Source organism: Carcharhinus amblyrhynchos, chromosome 6, assembly GCF_965287045.1.
Source record: "Carcharhinus amblyrhynchos chromosome 6, sCarAmb.v2.hapA, whole genome shotgun sequence".
Taxonomy (NCBI): Eukaryota; Metazoa; Chordata; class Chondrichthyes; order Carcharhiniformes; family Carcharhinidae; genus Carcharhinus; species Carcharhinus amblyrhynchos.
Window position 1 is genome coordinate 5,783,449 of NC_137329.1, and position 23,214 is coordinate 5,806,662.

The 23,214-nt window shown below is 46.2% G+C and overlaps 1 protein-coding gene across 1 annotated transcript in view; it reads right to left on the reverse strand.

Annotated features, from left to right (window-relative positions):
- Positions 1 to 23,214, reverse strand: part of cstpp1 (centriolar satellite-associated tubulin polyglutamylase complex regulator 1) — a 265,683-nt gene that overhangs the window by 21,179 nt on the left and 221,290 nt on the right. Inside the window, exon 5 of the mRNA XM_080191528.1 lies at positions 22,855 to 22,940. Within this exon, the coding sequence (XP_080047654.1) occupies positions 22,855 to 22,940 (86 nt within the window). The remainder of the gene's footprint in view (positions 1 to 22,854; positions 22,941 to 23,214) is intronic.

The following is a 23,214-nucleotide window of genomic DNA, read 5'->3' on the forward strand; positions in this document are numbered from 1 at the left end:
CACGTTAAGGATAGTATCATACATATGTAATATACACCATCCTTAAAGTGTCACATCAGCAGACTTTTATGTTCTATTTATGCCTCAGTGGCCCCAAAATCATATTCGTAACAGTAAATCATAGCCCTGCAGTAAGGAACCCTAACAATGAACTAATCGCATCCTAAGAAAACATAAAGTTAGAAAGAAGCCAGTCATTCCCTAATGGTTCTGTCTGACTTTGATAACTTCAAAGGCAGAAGTTGGCCCTTTACTTGCAGCTGTTAAACTATAACATCTGGAGGATAATGGACTGTTTCCTCCTGCCCATCTCAGGAAAGGAGACAGGTCTGCTTTGTACTTCTTCATAGGCAAACTTCCCTGAATAACAGCAAAAACCCTTCTTGATTTATCTGTATGCAGCAGAAGTGGGATGAAAGAAGGAGGATATTCTCACAGTCCATTGCTTCAGCCTTGCTAATTTACCATGGCCTCAGTAATGTCTCTTCTTGGGGCAGCACGGTGGCACAGTGGTTAGCCCTGCTGCCTCACAGCACCAGGGACCCAGGTCACTGTCTGTGGGGAGTTTGCACATTCTCCCCTTGTCTGCATGGGTTTCCTCCGGGTGCTCTGGTTTCCTCCCATAATCTGAAAGACGTGCTGGTTAGGTGCATTGACCTGAACAGGCACCGGAGTGTGGCGACTGAGGGAATTTCACAGTAACTTCATTGCAGTGTTGAAGTAAGCCTTACTTGTGACGAATAAACAAACTTTCCCTATGCCGAATGCTATCTCCTCCATATGGGTTAAAAATGTGAGTGCATTTGTTCTCCGCTAATCCTCAGCCGCCATTAATCTTTATCTTTGTCATAAGAAAGAGGGTAGTGTGCCAATGACCGTCCGGCAATATATTTGGGTGGTGTGACTGGCATGCTTGAGAAACTGCCAGTGTGAGACCTGTGAGTGATTGTAACAGTGTGAGAGTGAGATAAAACAAAAGGATTATAGGGCTATTTGATAGAGACTGTTTGTAGACGGATGATGTAGTGAACTCAGCAGTAGATAAGGCCAGTGGTGCAGTTGGTAAGATCTTCCATTGACCTTCACAACTTGTGTGAGGTTATTAGGTTTCTTCTTGCACTGCATCCATGTTCTTAGACTGACACCCCTGGCATTGATCGCTAGTGTTACTTCCTCCCACTACGACCTTAGCACTGTCTCCTCCCACCCCAACTAATGCAGGATTTCTCTTCATTGTTCTATGTCTTTCACCAATTCCTCCAAGGGAGTGTCTGAAAACCTTGTGCACACGTGGTCAGCCATCATCGCAATACCAGAGCACAGATTCAGCTTTCAACTATAAGGTCGAGAAGTGACTATCACCACTTCTCGCAGCCACAATGATCCTCCCTTTTAAGAGCTGCCATTAACTAGTATTAGTGCCTCATGGTATCAGGTCCATCACTGGACAATGCACAGAGTGGTTGGGACTAGCATGTAAAGCAGCAGGCAGTATGAATTTACTGTGCTGGTTGTGATGCGTGAATGGATGTAGGTTAATTACCTACTGTAATCTCCACCCATTTTGTGGGGGTTGACCAATTTCTGCCCCATGGGATCCATGTGACCAAGCCAACTGACACTGATACTGTGCTGCCCACACAGTGGAACCAGGTTTTTCAACGTGAGGACCACAGAGAAGTTGAAAATGGGTCACTGGGTTTCCTGTTGAGAAAAGCACAGGATGTTCTGTTGTCTCGTTCACAGCATCGTGGGGTGTGTTCAAAATATCGTGAGGTGCCCTGTGATCCTGTTCAGAAGTCAAACGGGATGTTCTGTTTATAGCGCGCATTCTGTAGGAGACAGTGTGACAATGAGGATCTCTTGACTCAGACAATGACACAGCCAGCATGAGGAGGAAACGTTTAGAATTGCCTGACACAGTTTGCATTGTTTGCAGTTTATGAAAGGAAAAGGTAGTATTTTTAAATGTACAGTAAATCCCATTTAGATTGTGACTGGAGAAGCAGTATTGCAGCGTGTCTACTCAGTGGGGCGGTCATTTTGCAAAAGTGGGTCGCAGGAAAAAAAGTTTGAAAACTACTGCTGTAAACATTTGGTGTGGGCAGTTGGTCAGGAGTGGACAGCCTGATTTTTTAGATAATTACTTCAGAAGGATTATCTTTGGGAAGGTGGAGTGGTTCTGTCTTTGGGAGCCATCCTACGTCTATACTGGGGATGGAGTGGAATGGTTCAGGATAGACCACCCCTCTTTTCCTATCCTCCCACAGCCCACAACCTATCACCCCTTCCTTATTTGCCCATCCTTTCCTACCCTAGCCCCAGACTTACCTATTTCCACTGACCCACTGGCCACCTTCTTCCTTGACTTGCAGTCCTGAAGTTAGCCACTAACACACTCTTGATACTGCTGGGACTGATGGCTAATTGGATTGTCCAGCAGAGCCCGAGGGCAAGGTTTCCTCCCCAGTGAGGGGAAAAAGGCCCAGCTGGCCCTTCTTTAGGCCACCTAATGCAAGGTGGGCCAGTGTTGAGCCAGCTGGCCACTCCGCCAGCCTCCTCCACCACCACCACCAACCCCCCCCCAACTCCCCCTGTTTATATTTAGTCCTTTGTGACAGTTCTACAGAATGTTACCATGGGTGACCTTTTGATGTCAGTGGGATATAAAATAGATAGTCACAGATTGGAGCCGTTTACACACTTCACACTGCAAAAGGTGAGACTTAAATATATTCAAATATATTACTTAAATATATTTTAAATATATTTAAGTCATGGGTAGATAGGTTTTTGATAGACAAGGGAATTAAGGGTTATGGGGAGAAAGCGGGAAAGTGGAACTGATCCACTTCAGATCAGCCATGATCTTATTGAATGGCGGGGCAGGCTCGAAGGGCTAGATGGCCTACTCCTGCTCCTATTTCTTATGTTCTTATGTTCTTAAGGTGAGTTGGCTGGTGTGTATAATGGTCAACAAATCACAGCATCCCAACAGTGCAAAGGCAACTATTCAGCCCATCGAATCTGCCCTAACTCTTTGAAAGAGTATCTTACCCAGGTCCTGTCCTCTGCCCTATCCCTGTAATCCCACACATTTACCATGCTTAATCCATCTAACCTACGCCTCTTAAAACACGAAGGGGCAATTTACCATGGCCAATCTACCTGACCTGCACATCTTTGGACTATGGAAGAAACCACAGCACCTGGAGGAAACCCACATAGACACGGGGAGAATGTGCAAACTCCACACAGACAGTGAGCCAAGGCTGGAATTGAACTTGGCCCCTGGCGCTGTGAGATAGTAGTGCTACCTAACCACTGTGCCACTGTGTCACCCAATCTTTATTATTACTCCAACTAAAACTGAAAATTCTGCTTGGAAATATGAAGAGATACTTGAAAAAGGAAAGTTATTTTCACTGGAGCATTGAACAAGATGTAATAGAAATGTTCAAGATATTAAAGGGATTGGGAAGATAAATAGCAGATTACGTGCAGTGATTGGCACATTAGTAACGGGGATAAACTTACAGTTGGTATTAGAAGCATAAAGGAGGAACTTAGAGCAAATCAGCTGTGTGAAGGATTAGTAGAATATAGAATGTTAAATGGCCACTGAAGTTGCCTATTTTTATTCTTTGATGGGAGATGAGCATCGCTGGAAAGGCTAGCATTTGTTGCCCATCCCTCATTGTCCTTTAACTGAACGCCTTGCTAGGCTATTTCAGAGGGCAGTAAAAAGTCAGCCACATTGTTGTGAATCTGGAGTTACACGTAGAGCCAGACTGGTAATGATTGCAGATTTCCTTCCCTAAAGGGACATTAGTGAACCAGATGGGTTTTTATGACAATCTGACAATTTTACTAAGATTAGTTTTTATATTAAATTCCATCACGTTCCTCTACAACTCCATTCCTTTCGTGTTGAAAAAAAATTTTTACAACCTTCTTATTACTGTTGTCTGGTAACACCTGCCATTCCAGACAGGATACAATAAATCATCTAGCGATTTACAAAAAATCTCTCAGTTACTTCTGCCTACTGACAACCAATCCATGTATCTTTCAAGTGATTTTGTCATTTCTTTTCTTTATTTCATCACTATTTTAAAGTGTAGAAGCAGTTAGGATAGATACCGAAAATGGAATCTGGTCTTGCCAATATCGAGTGCCTTGTCCGTCCCACTGCCAGGGCACCTGTCACAAGGGGGCTTCCTTCAGTGGGACTGGAAGATCCCACTGGCAAGAGGGAAGGTAAATCCACCCCCCAGTTCCATTGTCATATATTACTCGTGTATTTTCTTGAGACTGAATTCTCATAATGGGCCTTAGCTGTCTTTGGTGTAAGTGTTCCAGAGCTTTGATATGGTGCAAATAGCAGATCCAGGATTCTGCGCCATACAGCAGGGTGGTACACACAATGTTCCGGTAGGGTTGGCTTTTAATGGTCAGCTTAATTCCATGCTGCTTTCAAACATGATCATAGAGTTGATGTGAAGTGTTGGACTGGGGTAAGCACAGTAAGAAGACTCACAACATCAGGTTAAAGTCCAACAGGTTTATTTGGTAGCACGAGATTTTGGAGCACTCACCTGATGAAGGAGCAGCGCTCTGAAAGCTTGTGCTACCAAATAAACCTGTTGGACTTTAACCTGGTGTTGTGAGACTTCTTACTGATCACAGAATTGGTAGTGGACAGAGCTTGCATTCTGGATACATAGAACATAGAACATTACAGCGCAGAACAGGCCCTTCGGCCCACGATGTTGCACCGACCAGTTAAAAAAAAACAATGACCCACTAGCCTAAACCAATCCCTTTTCGTCCATAAACCTGTCCACAGACCTCTTAAACGCCCCCAAACTAGGCGCATTTACAACTGCAGCAGGCAGGGCATTCCAATCCCTCACCACCCTCTGGGTAAAGAACCTACCCCTGACATCTGTCCTATAACTACCCCCCCTTAGTTTAAAGCCATGCCCCCTCGTGCTAGATTTTTCCATCAGAGGAAAAAGGCTATCACTATCCACCCTATCTAAACCTCTAATCATCTTATATGTTTCAATAAGATCCCCTCTTAGCCGCCTTCTTTCTAACGAAAACAACCCCAAATCCCTCAGCCTCTCCTCATAGGATCTCCCCTCCATACCAGGCAACATCCTGGTAAACCTCCTCTGCACCCTCTCCAAAGCCTCCACATCCTTCCTGTAATGTGGGGACCAGAACTGCACACAATACTCCAAGTGCGGCCGCACCAGAGTTGTGTACAGTTGCAACTTAACGCTACGACTCCTAAATTCAATCCCCCTACCAATAACGCCAAGACACTGTATGCCTTCTTAACAACCTTATCTACTTGATTCCCAACTTTCAGGGATCTATGTACACATACACCTAGATCCCTCTGCTCCTCCACACTATTCAAAGTCTTCCCGTTAGCCCTATACTCAACACATCTGTTATTCCTACCAAAGTGAATTACCTCACATTTCTCTGCATTAAACTCCATCCGCCACCTCTCGGCCCAGCTCTGCAACCTGTCTAAGTCTTCCTGCAAACTATGACACCCTTCCTCACTATCTACCACACCTCCGACTTTGGTGTCATCAGCAAATTTACTGATCCACCCAACTATACCCTCATCCAGATCATTAATAAAAATCACAAACAGCAGTGGCCCCAACACAGATCCCTGAGGCACACCACTTGTAACCGAACTCCATGATGAATATTTACCGTCAACCACTACCCTCTGTCTCCTATCCGCTAGCCAATTCCTAATCCAGTTCCCTAGATCACCCCCAATCCCATACATCTGCATTTTGTGCAGAAGCCTACCATGGTGAACCTTATCAAACGCCTTACTAAAATCCATATACACCACGTCCACTGCCTTACCCCCATCCACCTCTTTGGTCACTTTCTCAAAAAACTCAATAAGGTTAGTAAGGCACGACCTACCCGCCACAAAACCATGCTGACTATCTCCAATCAACTCATTACTCTCCAAATAACTATAAATCCTATCCCTAATAATTTTTTCCAAAACCTTGCCCACAACAGAAGTGAGACTCACCGGTCTATAATTCCCGGGGAAGTCTCTGTTCCCCTTCTTAAACAATGGGACAACATTCGCTAACCTCCAATCATCTGGTACTATACCAGAGGCCAACGACGACCTGAAGATCAGAGCCAGAGGCTCTGCAATCACTTCTCTTGCCTCCCAGAGAATCCTGGGGTAAATCCCATCCGGACCAGGGGACTTATCTATTTTCAGACCCTCCAGAATATCCAGCACATCCTCCTTATCAACTGTAACACTGTCAATTCTACTCCCCTGCAACCCAGTGTCCTCCTCAGCTATATCCATGTCCCCCTGCGTGAACACCGAAGAGAAATATTGGTTCAATGCTTCACCAATCTCCTCCGGTTCCACACATAACTTCCCTCTGCCGTCTATAACTGGCCCTAACCTTGCCCTAACCAACCTTCTGTTCTTGACATACCTATAGAACGCCTTAGGATTCTCCTTAACCCTATCAGCCAAAGTCTTCTCATGTCCTCTTTTAGCCCTTCTTAGCTCGCTCTTCAACTCCCTCCTAGCCAATCTAAAGCTTTCTAGTGCACTATCCGAGTGCTCACGTCTCATCCGATATCATCATCAATTGTGGCATCCTCTGAGAGCACACTCCCAAGATATGTGTATTTTTACACAACTTTGAGCCTGATGCCATAGATGATTATGTTTTGGTGCTGGCTGAAATAGAACCTTGGTCTTGGAGACAGAGCTTTGGAGATCATGTTTTCTGGCAGCACTCAACAAAGTCTTTTCCGTCGTACACCGTTTTTGTTGTGGGTTGCAGGTGGACAGTCACCTGAATACAGAGACTCTCTGATTACTGCCTCTGTGACTTTGATGGAGGCACACAGTCTGGACAAACTGACGTATCCTTGTCGCTGCCTGCAGGTGGTTTCTTTTAAGCATTGCACCATAAAAGATATTGAAGAATTGGGAAGCTACAGCACAGCCTCATTTTACAACGCTCAGTAGAAATGACACAAGGGCACCCAAGAAAAAGGCTTTATAAACTTCTGTATTGTAGACCACATCTCACCGGAAAACACTGCAGCTGACCGACCCATGAGGCGGCAAGCTTTGAAATTTGGGTCAGCATGTTTTCAGGACTATCTAAACTGAACTTGTAACATTCAATTGCCCAGAGGAAGGCGAGAGGTGGTTTAACTGCATGTTCCCCTCAAGACCCAATGACAACTGCATGTTCTCCTGAAGAACGACAACGTAAACTACTGGTTCTGCTGGACTTTCATGCCAATAATGGACTGGAATCTTTAGTGACAAGAGGACCTGAAGAAGATGATGAAATCATGCTTCTCCTTCTGCTTTAGTTGTGTTAGTATCATAGACTAATATCTAAATTCCACCAACATGTATATTTGACGTGAGCTATACCAGGCACCAGTTGCAGAGATTGTTGTCCTGATGATGTTAATGTATAAATGGAAATAATCTAAAGATGGATCTTAAAAGTACACAGTAATGGGACTGTGACTATTTCCTTTGGCAACTTGTTCCACTATGGGACACAACCAAAAACTGCTGGAAAATCTCAGCAGTTCTGACAGCATCTGTGGAGAGAGAATAGAGCCAATGTTTTGAATCTGGATATATTTTTATATTTTATAGAAAATGGTTCTTCTGTGTTTATATCTCCTTTTTATAGTATGGCGACTAGACAGAAATACAGGAAACAGGAGCAGAAATTAGGCAATCGGCCCATTAAGCCTGCACTGCCATTCAAACAGGTCATAGCTGATCACCTACCCCAACACTATTCTACCTCTATCCCCATATCCCTTGATTTGTACATAGTATTCTAAGTGTGCTGGAGCAGTTTCCTATATGAGATGATTCTAACTTTGCTATTTTTAAATTCACAATGCCTAGTAATAAATTCCAGTGCTATAATAGAAGTTTTAATTGCCTTGCTGACCTGCTTTTACCTGGATCCATATACCCCAATGCTCCTCCATCTCATTCAGTTCCTTCTTTTTTAAGGTAGAGGTGATATTTCTGTTTTTTTCCCACCAAATGCTTCACCTCATTTCCCTATACTGAGCACTAAATGTCCTGTCTGCAAGCTTTCTGACAGGTTTTTTACAGAGGGTGGTGGGTGCTGGAACTCGCTGCCAGGGGAGATAGTGGAAGCAGATATGATAGTGACTTTTAAGGGGCGTCTGGACAAATGCATGAATAGGATGGGAATAGAGGGATATGGTCTCTGGAAGGGTAGGGGGTTTTAGTTCAGTCGGACAGCATGGTTGGAGGGTCATGGAGGGGCTGTTCCTGCTTTGTACAATGCTGCAGTCTTCCTCATTGTTAGCTATATGATAGAGTTTAGTATTAAATACAAAATTTGATATCAAGTTCCTTATTTCTAAGTCCAAGTCATGACAGTGAATTATAAATAACAGCGTTCTAGCACTGGTCCAACTGAACATCAATAATTAGCCTTTAGCCATAGTCTCTTTGCTCTTTTATTTGCTAGCCAGTTTTCTAACTACTCAGCTATTTGTTTCCCAGCTGAATGTGCAGTTGTTCTAAATGAAGAATATTTCTTGCCCCAGACTGTATAGTGTCACAACACTTAGAAAATGTAACACCTTTTTGTTCTCATGATGTCTTCCTGCTCAAGTCCAGTAGGGGTCAACAAATGACTACAGTAGACGTGATCTTATGCACCCTCATTTGAGATTCGAACAAGATCTACACTCAAGTAGTGTTTAACCCTGAAATTAGGGGATAGCTTTAAAATCTCACCCTGGATTGGCAGTGAAAACACACATTGGAAGCCTTCCAAAAACCGTGTTGTTTGACCTAAGGGGCACACAGTCTATTTCCATGCTATAAGTACTATGCCAGACAAATATTGCGGTTCAATTTAACTTAACAACTTAAGTTTTGATTTTAATTTAAAACTAGTTAACGCAGCATCTGTTAGAGTGGGAGACAAACGTACAACTTAGGAGCAGGAGTAGTCTATTCGGCCCCTTGAGGCTGCCCCGCCGTTCAATAAGTGCAGCGTACAAAAGCAATGCTTTTGCTGCCTGGACCTCCTGGAGTCAGTCTATATTGTGGTGCCGTCTCACACAGCAGTGTTGAGTAACATGCCCAGGTACTTTAGTCTAAGGATGTTGAGCTACACCCTTTGTGGCCTTTTTGCTCCTTGATCCTATCTTCTGCCCAGGCTTTGCTCTGTTGTTGAGGATATTGATCTTCAGTGACCCCCGGTATCTGAGGACATTAATCCCACGTTCAGCTGTGGGGTTCAGTGTTGGGTAATTTATTTTTTATGGTACATACTAATGATTTGGACATAAATGTAGGCTGGCACGATTAAGAAACTTGCAGGTGACATGATATTTGGTTGTGTGATTCACAGTGAGGTGAGGGGCAGTCAGCCAGCCACACAATGGATGGGGGGGGTATGTTGAATCCAATGGGCCCTGTCCCCACTGCTTACCCACCATTCCTCAGCAATTTTAACAATGGTGGGGACGGCAGTGGGTGACCCACTCATCCATGATCCAACTGACGTCTTTAAGTAGGAAACAGAGTCCTATTCAAGGGCTCATTCTGCTGTCCGTAGAACAGGAGAGGCCCACACTACACCTCCAGCCTGGCAGCGTTCCCTGAGCAGGTTACTGGCAGGTGGGGGAGTTGTTGTTTATCCATCCTCATCGATGAGGACCTCAACACCATTTGTCATTTTGAGGCTGGTTGCGGTGTGTCTGAAGATGACTAATCAGGCCAATTCGGGCACAGAATGTCCTGGCACATATTGGATAGACTTGTGTAGACACTGTAGTTGTTGCGCTGGTGGCTCTGGAATTGCGCAGCTCACGCTTAGGTTAAGTTAAGGTGGGGGAGTTATCTCCTTAATGGCACCTCTGTGCCCATTGGGGGGCCTTCCACAATGTGTAACCCCTACACCCTTTAGGTTCCTCTCTTCTCATGGTCTTTCTATGCTGACCACTCCCCCACCTACTTGGATTGCCAGTTTGGCTCTGGCAAGACCAACACACTTACATCAAATCCCAGATACAGCAGATTCTGATGAGAATTGCTGCAGTACTGACAGTGACCACCACTCATGGTGGCGCTATTGTTATTGGAGAGCTGACAGTCTCTGACTGGCCACCAGGCAGTGGTTCTCCAAGGCAGGGCATTCTATTGCTGAAGGTTGGAGGTCCCAGCTCAGTTTAATTGACGGCTAGCTGGAACATATCAGAACGTCAACACTCCATTAAATCCAGCCCAAAAATCTACCAAGCACATGGTGAATATGGCAATTTCAGTAACAGTCTGCCCACAGCCAGGAACAGTCTACCCACAGCCGGGAACCATCTACCCACAGCCAGGAACAGTCTACCCACAGCCTGCAACAGTCTACCCACAGCTAGGGCCATCTACCCACAGCCAGGAACAAGCTACCCACAGCCTGTAATAAGTCTACCCACGGCTGGGAACCATCTACCCACAGCCAGGAACAGGCTACCCACAGCCTGTAACAGTCTACCCCCAGCCAGGAATAGTCTACCCCCAGCCAGGAACGGCCTACGCACAGCCAGGAACAGTCTACCCACAGTCAGGAACAGTCTACCCACAGCCAGTTACAGTCTATCCGCAGCCAGGAACAGTCTACCCATAGCCAGGAACAGTAAACCCACAGCCAGGAACAGTCTACTCACAGCCAGGAACTATCTACTCATAGCCAGGAACAGCCTACTCATAGTCAGGAATAGTGAACTCACAGCTGGGAACCATCTACCGACAACCAGGAACAGTCTACCCACAGTCATGTACAGTCTACCCATATCTGGGAACAGTCTACCCGCAACCTGGAACAGTCTACCCACAGTCTGTAACAGTCCACCCACAGCCTGTAATAGTCTACCCGCTGGCCAGGAATAGTCTATGCCCAGCCAGTAACAGTCTACTCCCAGCCAGTAACAGTCTACCCACAGCCAGTAACAGTCTACCATCAGTCAAGAACAGTCTACCTTCAGCCAGTGTAGGGTCTATTCATTCCTTAGAATAGACGTAGCCAGTGTAGGGTCTGTTCATTCCTTAGAATAGATGTAGGCAGCAGTCATATGATTCTTAAAAATGATTTTCTTTATTGAATAAAACTTAAAATTAAAACTACAGAAACAAAAAAAAATTACTGGAGAGAGAGACCAGCAAAACCCAGCCCCGACAAAAACTTGAATTCAAACCTCATCCTGGGCGAATTAACGAAACAGATAACTGTTACGACAATATATGAATTCTTACCTGTGTCATTGAAATTGCCGGTACTGACTGTGTCCCTAACTCTCATAATCAATTGACAGCTGAATGAAAGCTTCTGTTTTGGCTTATGTGAAAGCCTTGCTTGCAAGATTACTTTTGAAGAATGCAGTCAACTTTCCAAGCTCATCCTAGCATTCCCAACTGGATTTTAAAATGTGGCTAAGTTAGCTTTAAACCTTAGCACAGTTAGTTACATAGGCAGAAATATCTTAAGATGAAGTCTTTTAATTGAAGCAAACCATAACAAGAGGTCCCATAGCCAACAGCAGTCTACTAATATTGACAACAGTATACTAATACAAGCATTATCTACTGTCATGACAAAATTATGATTCAGGAACATATGAAACAAAAATAACAAAAATATGTTTTCTCATCTAGCTAGTACTTGTACAGTTGAAATAATGGAGCTACGCCACATGGATTTTTAAAAACCAGGAGTGGTGCAGTGAGGTCTTAGAAACGGAAGGTTGAGAATCCCTGATGTGGTCTGTATGTGCTGGTATGGATTTTTCAGTCTGGTTGGTGGAGGAAATATTCTTGTTTCCCCTGTTCACACAAGTCTCAGATCCCCGCTAGAGGTTGCCTATAGTTGTTGCTCTAATAATTTCAGTGTCAGTATAAACCCAGGGGGAAGTCTGTGGGTACGCATAAGTGTAATGAATGGGAAGTACTGCTCATTCACTGCTGACCAACCTATCACCACTGAAGTATAACATATGCAAGCTAATCTTTGAACAGGGGAAATTATACATTAAGAGCCAGGGAAAATAAGTAAATTCTTCAAAAGAACAAGAAAAAATCTGAATCAAAATGCAGAGAGTTATGGCAGGTTATGTCTATTCAAAAGCACACCTGCGTATGCTTTTGTAATTCAAACAGAATAATTCAGTAATTTGTGGTGCAGAAATCCATAATGTATCCTTGAATTAGACATGAACAGCAGACCCTAATTGGTCCAGGCAGTTGCATTCCTCTGCACACATCCACCCACTCTCATTTCTCAGCCTTTCTCTCTTACCCACACAAATAGACCCACTCGCCCACACAGTGCAGAAGAACTGATGCAATCATAACAATACCAAATTGAAGATGGCACTTGAGATAGAGTTTTATCAATGATCGACATCCAACTTATACTGGACAGATCACAGTGCAGCAAAAACAAAATCTGGAATGGAAAGCTAGTGGCAATAGAAGTACAAGGGGAGATGGGTTAGTGGGTAGCACGATGGTTAGCACTGCTGCCTCACCGTGCAAGGGATCCAGGTTCAGTTCCGGCCTTAGGTCACCGTCTATGTTGATAGTGCACATTCTCCCCGTGACTGCATGAGTTTTCTCTGGATATGCTGGTTTCCTCCCACAGTCCAAAGATGTGCTGGTTAGGTTGATTGGCCATGTTAAATTGCCCCTTAGTGTCAAGGAATTAGCAGGGCAAATATGTGGGGTTATGGGAATAGGGCCTGTCTGGGATTGTGGTCAGTGCAGACTCAATGGGTCGAATGGCCTCCTTCTGCTGTTTCATGTCACAGGACTAGTAATCTTAACACCCAGGCTAATACTTGTGGACATGGCTAGTAGAGTTTCAATTCAATTTCAGCAAGTTGAAACAAAGAACAAAGAACAACACAGCACGGGAAACAGGCCCTTCGGCCCAACGAGCCCGCGCCGCCGTCCTACTATCTCAGTGACCTATTCATGATTTTAGTCTACGCCTAACGTGCGAGGATCAGGGAGGTCCAATTTAGGGACAATTTTAGTACCCAATCAATCAGCCTAAAACCACTGTTGATTGTTACAAAAACCTACCTGGTTCACTAATGTCCCTTTTAGGGAAGGAAATCTGCCAACTTTATCTGGTGTGGTCCACACATTGACCCTCAACTGCCTCTGAAATGGCCTGGCATCCACTCAGTTCAAGGGTGATTAGGGATGCTTAACAAATGCCACCCTTGTCAGAGACCCCACGTGACTAAAACATTTATAACTCTCCATTTTAAATAAATCAGACTTTATTCATTCTAGCTCAACATTTAATTATCCAAAGGACAATGTGTAAATTAAGAAATTGGCTACAGGGTATATTTTTTCTATTTGCATTAGATAGATATCCCTCAGTTTCTTGAATTTAGGCCCTTTTATATTAGGGACCTGGTTCCTGGTCTTACATATTTCTAAACTTTTTCATTATGATGCCCAGAGTACCATAACTTGCAGTTGGTTTATGTTTTCTGGAATATTACAAATACCAAATCAAAATGAGCAATGCCTCTGACATCTTTTTGGGCAGGGTCAAGAAGCTGTTGAACATGATATTTAACAAAGGGTCACCTGGACTCAACTCGAAAGAGATCTAGGGGTACAGGTTCATTGCTCTTTGAAAGTGGAGTCACAGGTGGATAGAGTGGTGAAGAAGACATTCAGCATGCTTAGTTTCATTGGTGAGAACATTGAATACAGGAGTTTAGATGTCATGTTGAAGTTGTACAAGGCATTGGTAAGGCCACCCTTGTGTACAATTCTGGTCACCCTATTATAGAAAGGAGGTTATTAAACTAGAAAGAGTGCAGAGAAGACTTACTAGGATGCTACCGGGACTTGATGGTTTGAGTTATAAGAAGAGGCTGGATAGACTGGGACATTTTTCTCTGGAGAGTAGAAGGCTGAGAGGTGATCTTGTAGAGAGCTATAAAATAATGAGAGGCGCCGATCAGCTGGATAGTCAATATCTTTTGCCAAAGATAGGGGAGTCTAAAACTAGAGGGCATAGGTTTAAGGTGAGAGGGGAGAGATACAAAAGAGTCCAGAGGGGCAATTTTTTCACACAGAAGTTGGTGAGTGTCTGGTACAAGCTGCCAGAAGTTGTAGTCGAGGTGGGTACAATTTTGTCTTCTAAAAATTGTTTAGACAGTTACATAGATAAGATGGGTATAGAGGGGTATGGACCAAGTGCAGGCAATTGGGACTAGATTCAGAGTTTAAAAAAAGGGCAGTATGGACAAGTTGGGCCAAAGGGCCTGTTTCCATGCTGTAAACTTCAATAACACAATGAAACCTCAGCTCTTTTTTCTCCTTACAGATGCTGCCAGACCTGCTGAGATGTTCCAGCATTTTCTCTTTTGGTTTCAGATTCCAGCATCCGCAGTAATCTGCTTTTAACTATATTTAACACTGACTCTGAACAACTCAGGGTTTTCCAGTCTATTAATAGGCTGTTTGAAGTCTCCCATTCGCACATGCCCATTTTTTCCCTTCAAAGAACAAAGCGTGCTGACTTGGTCGATTACACACCAGTCGTGTTAGCTTGGATTTCTTTTGCTTATGGAACCTATGAAGCTCATTCTGCAGTTTCTCACCTCTCCCGGAATGAGTTTTATTTTATAATTTGCCAAGTGTCACCGGCAGATGGGGCTACGTCACCTTCATTTCCGTCCATTCTCCATGAGCACTCTACAACATTGAAATCTACATTAACTCCCATTCCCTGGATTTAGTCATGTTGCTGATGTTCCCACGCAATGCTGTTCTTTATAACAGGCTCCATATTCGATTTCCAATGCTTCTAGGGTTCAGACATACAGGTCAACATTCAGATTTTTCCCTCCTCTCCATCGTTGGTTCCTGGTCTCCAGTTCATGCCTGTTTTCTCTGGACATGTGTAGCCACGCCTGCCAATCGACTGCCCTCTACCCTCACATCTGTTGACATGCTTCCATCCCACAGATCGGGCCCTCTTTTACCAGTTTGAATCCAAGCGCTGGGTGGACTTGAAACTGGGAGCGTTTCAGATCTGACCTTTAGACCCGTTCTGAGGCCCCCCCCCACCCCATACGCACTCTGCCTGAAAAGATATCAACAACTCTGGATCGTGCTGCAGAAGCCTGTGGGCGGTAGGCTAAACGTGCCCAAAACCCTGCAGCTCCGATCGACACCCCCAACCGCGCACGCACAGAAAACAAAATGATAGAATGCTGTTTCCCCGTCACATCCCTCTTGGGCTGAATGATGCCTCCTCCCGGCCGCCACAGACGTTGCTCCACCCCCCACAGCATTACTGGCCACTTTCATCCACCCACTCCCCACCACCTAGACCGATCATGGCCTCCTTCCCCCCCGACCAATCTCAGGCAGATTGACAGCGGGCTGCCCCTTCCCCTCCCCACTGATCACAGGTAGAGTGGCAGCAGACCCCCCTTACCACCACCACCTCCACCCCCCCCCCCCCCCCCCCACACACACACACACACACACACACACACACACACACACACACACACACACACACACACACACACACACACACACCACGGATCTCAAGCAGAGAGCCGTCGAACGCTGGGCACTTACCTCCTCACTAACCCTCACTGATGGAGTGTCGAATCAGACTTATATAGAGCACGTGTGTCTTGTGCCGATTCCGGGTGGGTGAACGTGGTGGTAAAGGGGGAAGTGCCGATAAGGTTGGGCATGCAGCCCATCAAGTCAATTTAAATGCATGCAAATACCTAACTTTACCAAGTTTTCGCACTCGCAGCGCGATAGTAAAATCGGGCCCATCGAATGTGAATGTTTCTTAAATCGAACCTGGGAATCGAACTTGGCTCCCTGGCATTGTGAGGCAGCAGTGCTAACCGCTGTGCCACTGTGCCACCCCATCAATTGTCCACACAAATTTCATTGTCCCTGCTTGGTTTAACTGTAAACCTTCTCTTCAATGACAGTTATTTTTACTCCAGAAGGATTGGAGTTATTTATGACAAGGTTTATTTCTCATATTCTGTTACCAGCCATTCATTTAATTTCCTCAATTCTTTCTCAAATTCTCATCTTCTTGGATGTTAGAAGTGCATCATAAAACATTCTCTACTGTTAGGTTTTGAGCCAATCCTGGATTCTGTGGTTTCCAAAGCCCGCTATTACTTCTCCTTCATGTCATTCAATCAATACTGATTATAGCCATTCTGTTCTCCCCTTCCCCCTACAGTACTCCTTCTAAATCTTTCTCCACATTTATACCTTTTGCTTCAAGTGGATATTTCACCCTTCTGGAAATATTGGGTTGGATTTTCTGCCTCCCACTCACTACCCCTCACACACACAGTGTGTTTTCTGGAAGTGGAGACATGTTGCTATTGGCCACCTGTGGGATCTTCCAGTTCTGCCAATGTCTCCGCCATTTTGCATGGCTCACTATCCCACTGCAGGGTTCACCATCCCACCACAGGGGTCACCATCCCACTGCTGGGGTCACCGTCCCACCGCAGGGGTCATTATCCCACTGCAGGGTTCACCATCCCACCGCAGGGGTCACCATCCCACTGCAGGGGTCACCATCCCACTGCTGGGGTCACTGTCCCACCGCAGGGGTCACCATCCCACCGCAGGGTTCACCATCCCACCGCAGGGTTCACCATCCCACCGCAGGGGTCACCATCCCACCGCAGGGTTCACCATCCCACCGCAGGGGTCACCATCCCACCGCAGGGGTCACCATCCCACTGCAGGGTTCACCATCCCACCGCAGGGGTCACCATCCCACCGCAGGGGTCACCATCCCACCGCAGGGTTCACCATCCCACCGCAGGGGTCACCATCCCACCGCAGGGTTCACCATCCCACCGCAGGGGTCACCATCCCACCGCAGGGTTCACCATCCCACCACAGGGTTCACCATCCCACCGCAGGGGTCACCATCCCACTGCTGGGGTCACCGTCCCACCGCAGGGGTCACCATCCCACTGCTGGGGTCACCATCCCACCACAGGGTTCACCATCCCACCGCAGGGTTCACCATCCTACTGCAGGGGTCACCATCCCACTGCTGGGGTCATTATCCCACTGCAGGGTTCACCATCCCACCGCAGGGGTCACCGTCCCACTGCAGGGTTCACCATCCCACCGCAGGGGTCACCATCCCACTGCTGGGGTCACTGTCCCACCGCAGGGGTCACCATCCCACTGCTGGGGTCACCATCCCACCACAGGGTTCACCATCCCACCACAGGGTTCACCATCCCACCACAGGGGTCACCATCCCACTGCAGGGGTCATAATCCCACCGCAGGGGTCACCATCCCACTGCAGGGTTCACCATCCCACTCCAGGGTTCACCATCCTACTGCAGGGGTCACCATCCCACCGCAGGGGTCACCGTCCCACTACAGGGGTCATCATCCTACTGCAGGGGTCACCATCCCACCGCAGGGGTCACCATCCCACCGCAGGGGTCACCATCCCACTGCAGGGGTCACCATCCCACTGCAGGGGTCATCATCCCACCGCAGGGGTCACCATCCCACTGCAGGGGTCATCATCCTACTGCAGGGGTCACCATCCCACCACAGGGTTCACCATCCCACCGCAGGGGTCACCATCCCACTGCAGGGGTCATCATCCTACTGCAGGGGTCACCATCCCACCGCAGGGGTCACCATCCCACCGCAGGGGTCACCGTCCCACTACAGGGGTCACCGTCCCACCGCAGGGGTCACCATCCCACTGCAGGGGTCATAATCCCACCGCAGGGTTCACCGTCCCACCGCAGGGGTCACCGTCCCACCGCAGGGGTCACCATCCCACCGCAGGGGTCACCATCCCACTGCAGGGGTCACCGTCCCACTGCAGGGGTCATTGTCCCACTGCAGGGGTCACCGTCCCACCGCAGGGGTCACCGTCCCACCGCAGGGTTCATCATCCCACCGCAGGGGTCACCATCCCACCGCAGGGGTCATCATCCCACCGCAGGGGTCACCATCCCACCGCAGGGGTCACCATCCCACCGCAGGGGTCACCGTCCCACTGCAGGGGTCATTGTCCCACTGCAGGGGTCACCGTCCCACCGCAGGGGTCACCGTCCCACCGCAGGGTTCATCATCCCACCGCAGGGGTCACCATCCCACCGCAGGGTTCATCATCCCACCGCAGGGGTCACCATCCCACTACAGGGGTCATCATCCCACCGCAGGGGTCACCATCCCACCGCAGGGGTCACCATCCCACCGCAGGGGTCACCATCCCACTACAGGGGTCACCACTTGATTTGATATGATTTGATTTATTATTGTCACACATATCAGTATACAGTGAAAAGTATTGTCTATAAAACAGCCATCTCACCGCAGGAGTTGCCTTCCTGCTAGCGGAGAGAGTCACTCATTGGGCAGAGTGTCAGGCTCTGAGTGAAAACCAGAGTCTACCTCTCCAGAAACACAGCTGATTATAGGACCAGATTTTTTGATTTACGGTTTCACTCTGGTGGGAAGGGGCCTCATAGAGTCAGCAAGACAGATCCACAGAGATTGGGGCGCCACCTTTAAAGATCTGCACTAAAAATATACTCCAAACCCTACAGACACAAAGGAACCCTTCCCCCCACAAGCAAGATGGTGATTCCCCCCAACAAGCTAGTATCAGGAAGCACTCTCTCACCGCCCCCTCATCACCATGGTAATATTACAGGGACTTTCTCCCTTCACAGGCATCGCCCTCCCCCCTGCCCCCCACCGCCTCCTCACCAAACACAAGGAGAAACCTCCCCCAGTAGGGTGCCCCCAGAGGGCCTCACCCTAGCAATGGCCCCTGGCACAAGGCCCTTCCTGGGCATGTCCCTCTACCCCCGGGGTTATATTTAGCTTGGCACCCCCAGTGGGTTACCCTTGACTGATTCCCAGTCTTATACAGCCATTATAAACTTTACTGATGTGATGTCACATCGTTGAGATATGACCATTCAGTGAGAGGGAATTATGTGACTGGGGTGCTCTTTAATTAGATGGAAATTTACTATAATGTAAGCAGATGAGGTTACCACCCAGTTCATTTCACCAGCAAAGCGCGGGGAAAACTGGGAAACTGTCGGTAAGAGTCAGTGAAAAGAAACAGGCCAGAATTTTCCAGCTGCTCTCACCAGTGGAATCTTCCAGTTCTGTCAATGAGGAACATTCTGCCATGGATTTCCTGGCAACAGTGGAGAGGTTGGAGCGGGGACGCACAGAATGGGAAATCCCGCTACCAGCAGTGGGATCATTTAAAGTCACGGGTAGATAGGTTTCTGATAGACAAGGGAATTAAGGGTTATGGGGAGAAAGCGGGAAAGTGGAACTGATCCACTTCAGATCAGCCATGATCTTATTGAATTGGTGGGGCAGGCTTGAAGGGCTAGATGACCTACTCCTGCTCCTATTTCTTATGTTCTTATGAGGGAAATCTTGCCGCTGGCCAATGGTGGACTGCCTCCGCGGCCACAAAACGCGCTGTGGGGAAATCCCGCCGACAGAATTAACATTTCCGGTTAATGACTCTTCATCAGGACAGAATCCTTGCTTTCTTCTATTTTTCTGGTTCCCCGCTTTTAGGTTTAGTGTTTTTTTTAAAGGTGTTCCCTTTTAATCTCGCTTCCTTCTGATGTGCCCTGTCAACCAACATTTCCTTCTTGCGTTCCCATTCTCTGACTGTAAGCTGGCCCTTCTGCCTTTCAATTTATTTTAGCCTACGTTGCCTTTTTAAAAGACTTCTTTCGCTTAGCAGTCGAAGCTTTACCTTCTATCTGAGATGAGTTATGTTGAGCCTGAGGCTTTTTGAATGCTTAATCACCTCCTGTAGTTTCCCCACTGCCAAGCTGATAGGTCCCAATGGAATCCATCTTTTGTTGAATCCACCACTTTGATGTGTTAAGATGAGTAATTTCAGGATACAACAGCCTTCCAAATTTGCACTATTTCTGTGATTTATACAGATCTGAACCTCCTACCTTAAAATAGTTTCTATTTTTTTGCTAACTTGAGCAACTGTGAATCATGTTTTATATCCCAATTAGTAATCCGAATGGTGCCATGATGTATATTAGATGTAGTTACACAAGATAATTTATGGTTCAGTCATTTTTTACTGTTACTCGGGTAGAAAGTAAAATGTAATGAATAGACTTCAACCACAATCCAGCAGAACTTAATATGATTCTCAGAGATAGTTTCAGGCAGAAGACAAAACATCTTCCTTTGCGTTACTTTTGCTGCTTCTTTTATGTTCAGTTACAGCAATTAATTTTATATTCACACAGGCAGCCAATTTAAAATAAATTGAAAGGCACTAAAACACAAAGCTGAAAGAGTAGTTCTTTTTAATTTTGTTTGGTTTTCTCGCGAGCAGGAGAGGTATTCTGATGTGTCCCCACACAGTTATGGAAGCCCTGATATTGTAAAGGGAGACAGGAATAAAATGACACAGAAAGATAGAGAGAATATTTTAGTTTACCAAAGGCTTCTATAACATATAAATGAGGCTCAGCATTCTGATATTCCAAGTCAGAATGGACCAGGAGGGCCTGTCTCCATGCTGAAGGGCTCTATGGGCCCGATTTTACCATCAAGTTGCGCCCAGTTCGGGCGCGAAAATTTGGTTAAGTCGGGCATGAGGCAAATAGCACGATTCGGATCCGCCTCTGCGCCCATTTCCCCTTTATCAAGAGCTGAAAATGGCCACTGTTGGGACTGCGCCCGAAACAAGCACAACATTAAATGCATTTAAATGCCCAAACTTATCAGCACTTCACCCTTTACCACCGCGATCGCCCGTCCAGATTCGGCACAGAACAGACATGGTCGGCGAGGTCCGTTTCGGGAGCTCCAGCTTCTGAGGAGGTAAGTTCAGAGCTTCCGGCGGCTCTCTGACTCAGAGTGGTGGTAGGGCAGGAGGGCGTACGCCGCCACTCTGCGTGTGATCAGTGAGGTAGGGAAAGTGGGCAGGGGACCGGGATCGGTCTGGATGGTGGGGGGGTGGAGGGATAAGAGGGTCAGTTATGTCGTGGGGATGGGGCAATGTCTGTGGGGACCAGGGGGAAGTATTATCCTGGGAGCGATGTGGCAGGGGAGCTGCATTCTATCTTTCTTTTTCTGCACATGCACAGTTAGAGGTTCCAATCTGGGCTGCAGGGTTTTGGGCACATTAAGCCCACAGGCTTCTGCAGCGCGATTCAGAATCGCTGCTATTTGTTCAGGCAGAGGGCGTATGGGGGCACCTGAGAACGGATCTAAAGGTCGGATCTGAAACACACCCAGTTTCCGGTCCACCCAGCACTTTGAATTAAAATGGTAAAACAGGGCCCTATGACTCTGCACGTGGCTAGAATGGGAGGGTATAGCCTTCCACATCATTAATCTGTAATCTTCGCTGTGACATTACTTTGTACCAGGAAGAAATGTAAAGTGAAAAGGGTGAGCCAGCCTCTTTAAGGGTTTATCACACTAAAACTCAAGGGCTAACAGTAACCTTGGTGAGGCTCCGCTGCAGCCTCTGATGGAGCTTGAAGTCTGCAATTCTCCTGAGGTTAATATCAATTTTGGTCATTTTCCTTAATTGCCTCCTCTCACAGGGCTGTGAGTGTTTGGAGCTCCTTGCCACAGAGAGCTGTGGAGCAGAGTCATTGTGCATATTTAAGACAGAGATAGCTGGATTTTTGATCAGTAAAGGAAACAAGCGTTCTGGGGAAAGCGCAGGAAAGTGGGTATGAGGAATGTCAGATCAGTCATGATCCTATTGAATGACAGAGCAGGCTCAAGGGGCTGGATGGCCTACTCCTGTTCCTATTTCTTATGGTCTTCTTAGGCAATTCTTCAGGATCAAGAGTGACTTTCTTGCACTCCAGTTTGATGGGTTCCGAGAAGGTTGATAAGTTGAGTGGGGCTTGGGGTTACTTGGAGGATTGGGTCGATGCGATGTTAAAAGGTTTGTGTGCTCCTTCCAACACTTCAACTTCACCTCTTCACATTCCTGATGAAGTCTTTCCGCGTGTTCTGAACTTTCCTAAGTGAGCCTTCCTCCTGATTGTCGCCTGCCCTGCCCTGAGTTTCAAGTTGAACAGTTGCTTTGGGAGTCTGATGTCAGGAACATGAAGAACATGACCTGTCCAGCAGAGCTGGTTTTGACTGATTCGCATCTCAATGCTGGGCAAGTTGACTTGGGAATATTTGGGACAAATGTTACAGTTTTATTGGCCCCCATTAGCATTGTGTAGCTCAGCACACACACTAATGAGTAAATTATCCTAATGAATCCTTCAGAGTTAAAAATGTTTTAATGATAAGTCATAACCAGTCAACCACAATCATGATATTAACAGATTTATGCATTTTAGCACAATCTTTTTTCAAAAAAAATCATTAATCCAATGTTCTAAAACACTGTTGTCAACACTGCTGTATTATCCAGTTAGATAACTTTGTGATATAAATAATTATATCATCACTTGTAAGATATGAAATATTGCTTTATAATGACTATTGTATCTTCCAACTTCTTTTTGAGTATCCTCTAACCTGCAGGCAGCTGCTACCATGGATTGTCCATTTATACATCAACCACTCGGTTTCACATAACACAGGAAGAGATTCAGCTCTTCAGCTTGTTCCACCTTTCAACCAGATCAAGGATGTTCATTCAACTTGATAAAATGAGGATGCAATGAGACATGAACTTACCACAATAGTATACCTGAATCTGGAATGCATACAGAAAGTCCACAAATGACATTGGGCAGTCCATTGCATCATCCATAAGGACAATCCTGCAAAAGATCAAAATAATTAAATAGAGATTGAAGCGATGCTGCATTCACAAGATGCGGTTAGCACTGGTGGTAAAGAAGAAATATCTTTTGAAACAATTACCTATTTTAAAGCAGCATCTTTGCCAAAACACGTTAAACCTGCATGATAATTATTCATTGGTGAGTTACATTTAATGCTAAATCTGTAAGCATAACAATTAATATTATTAAAGTCCTATTAGTTGATAAGCAAAGATTAACAGGTATAATCAACGACATATCAGACAACATG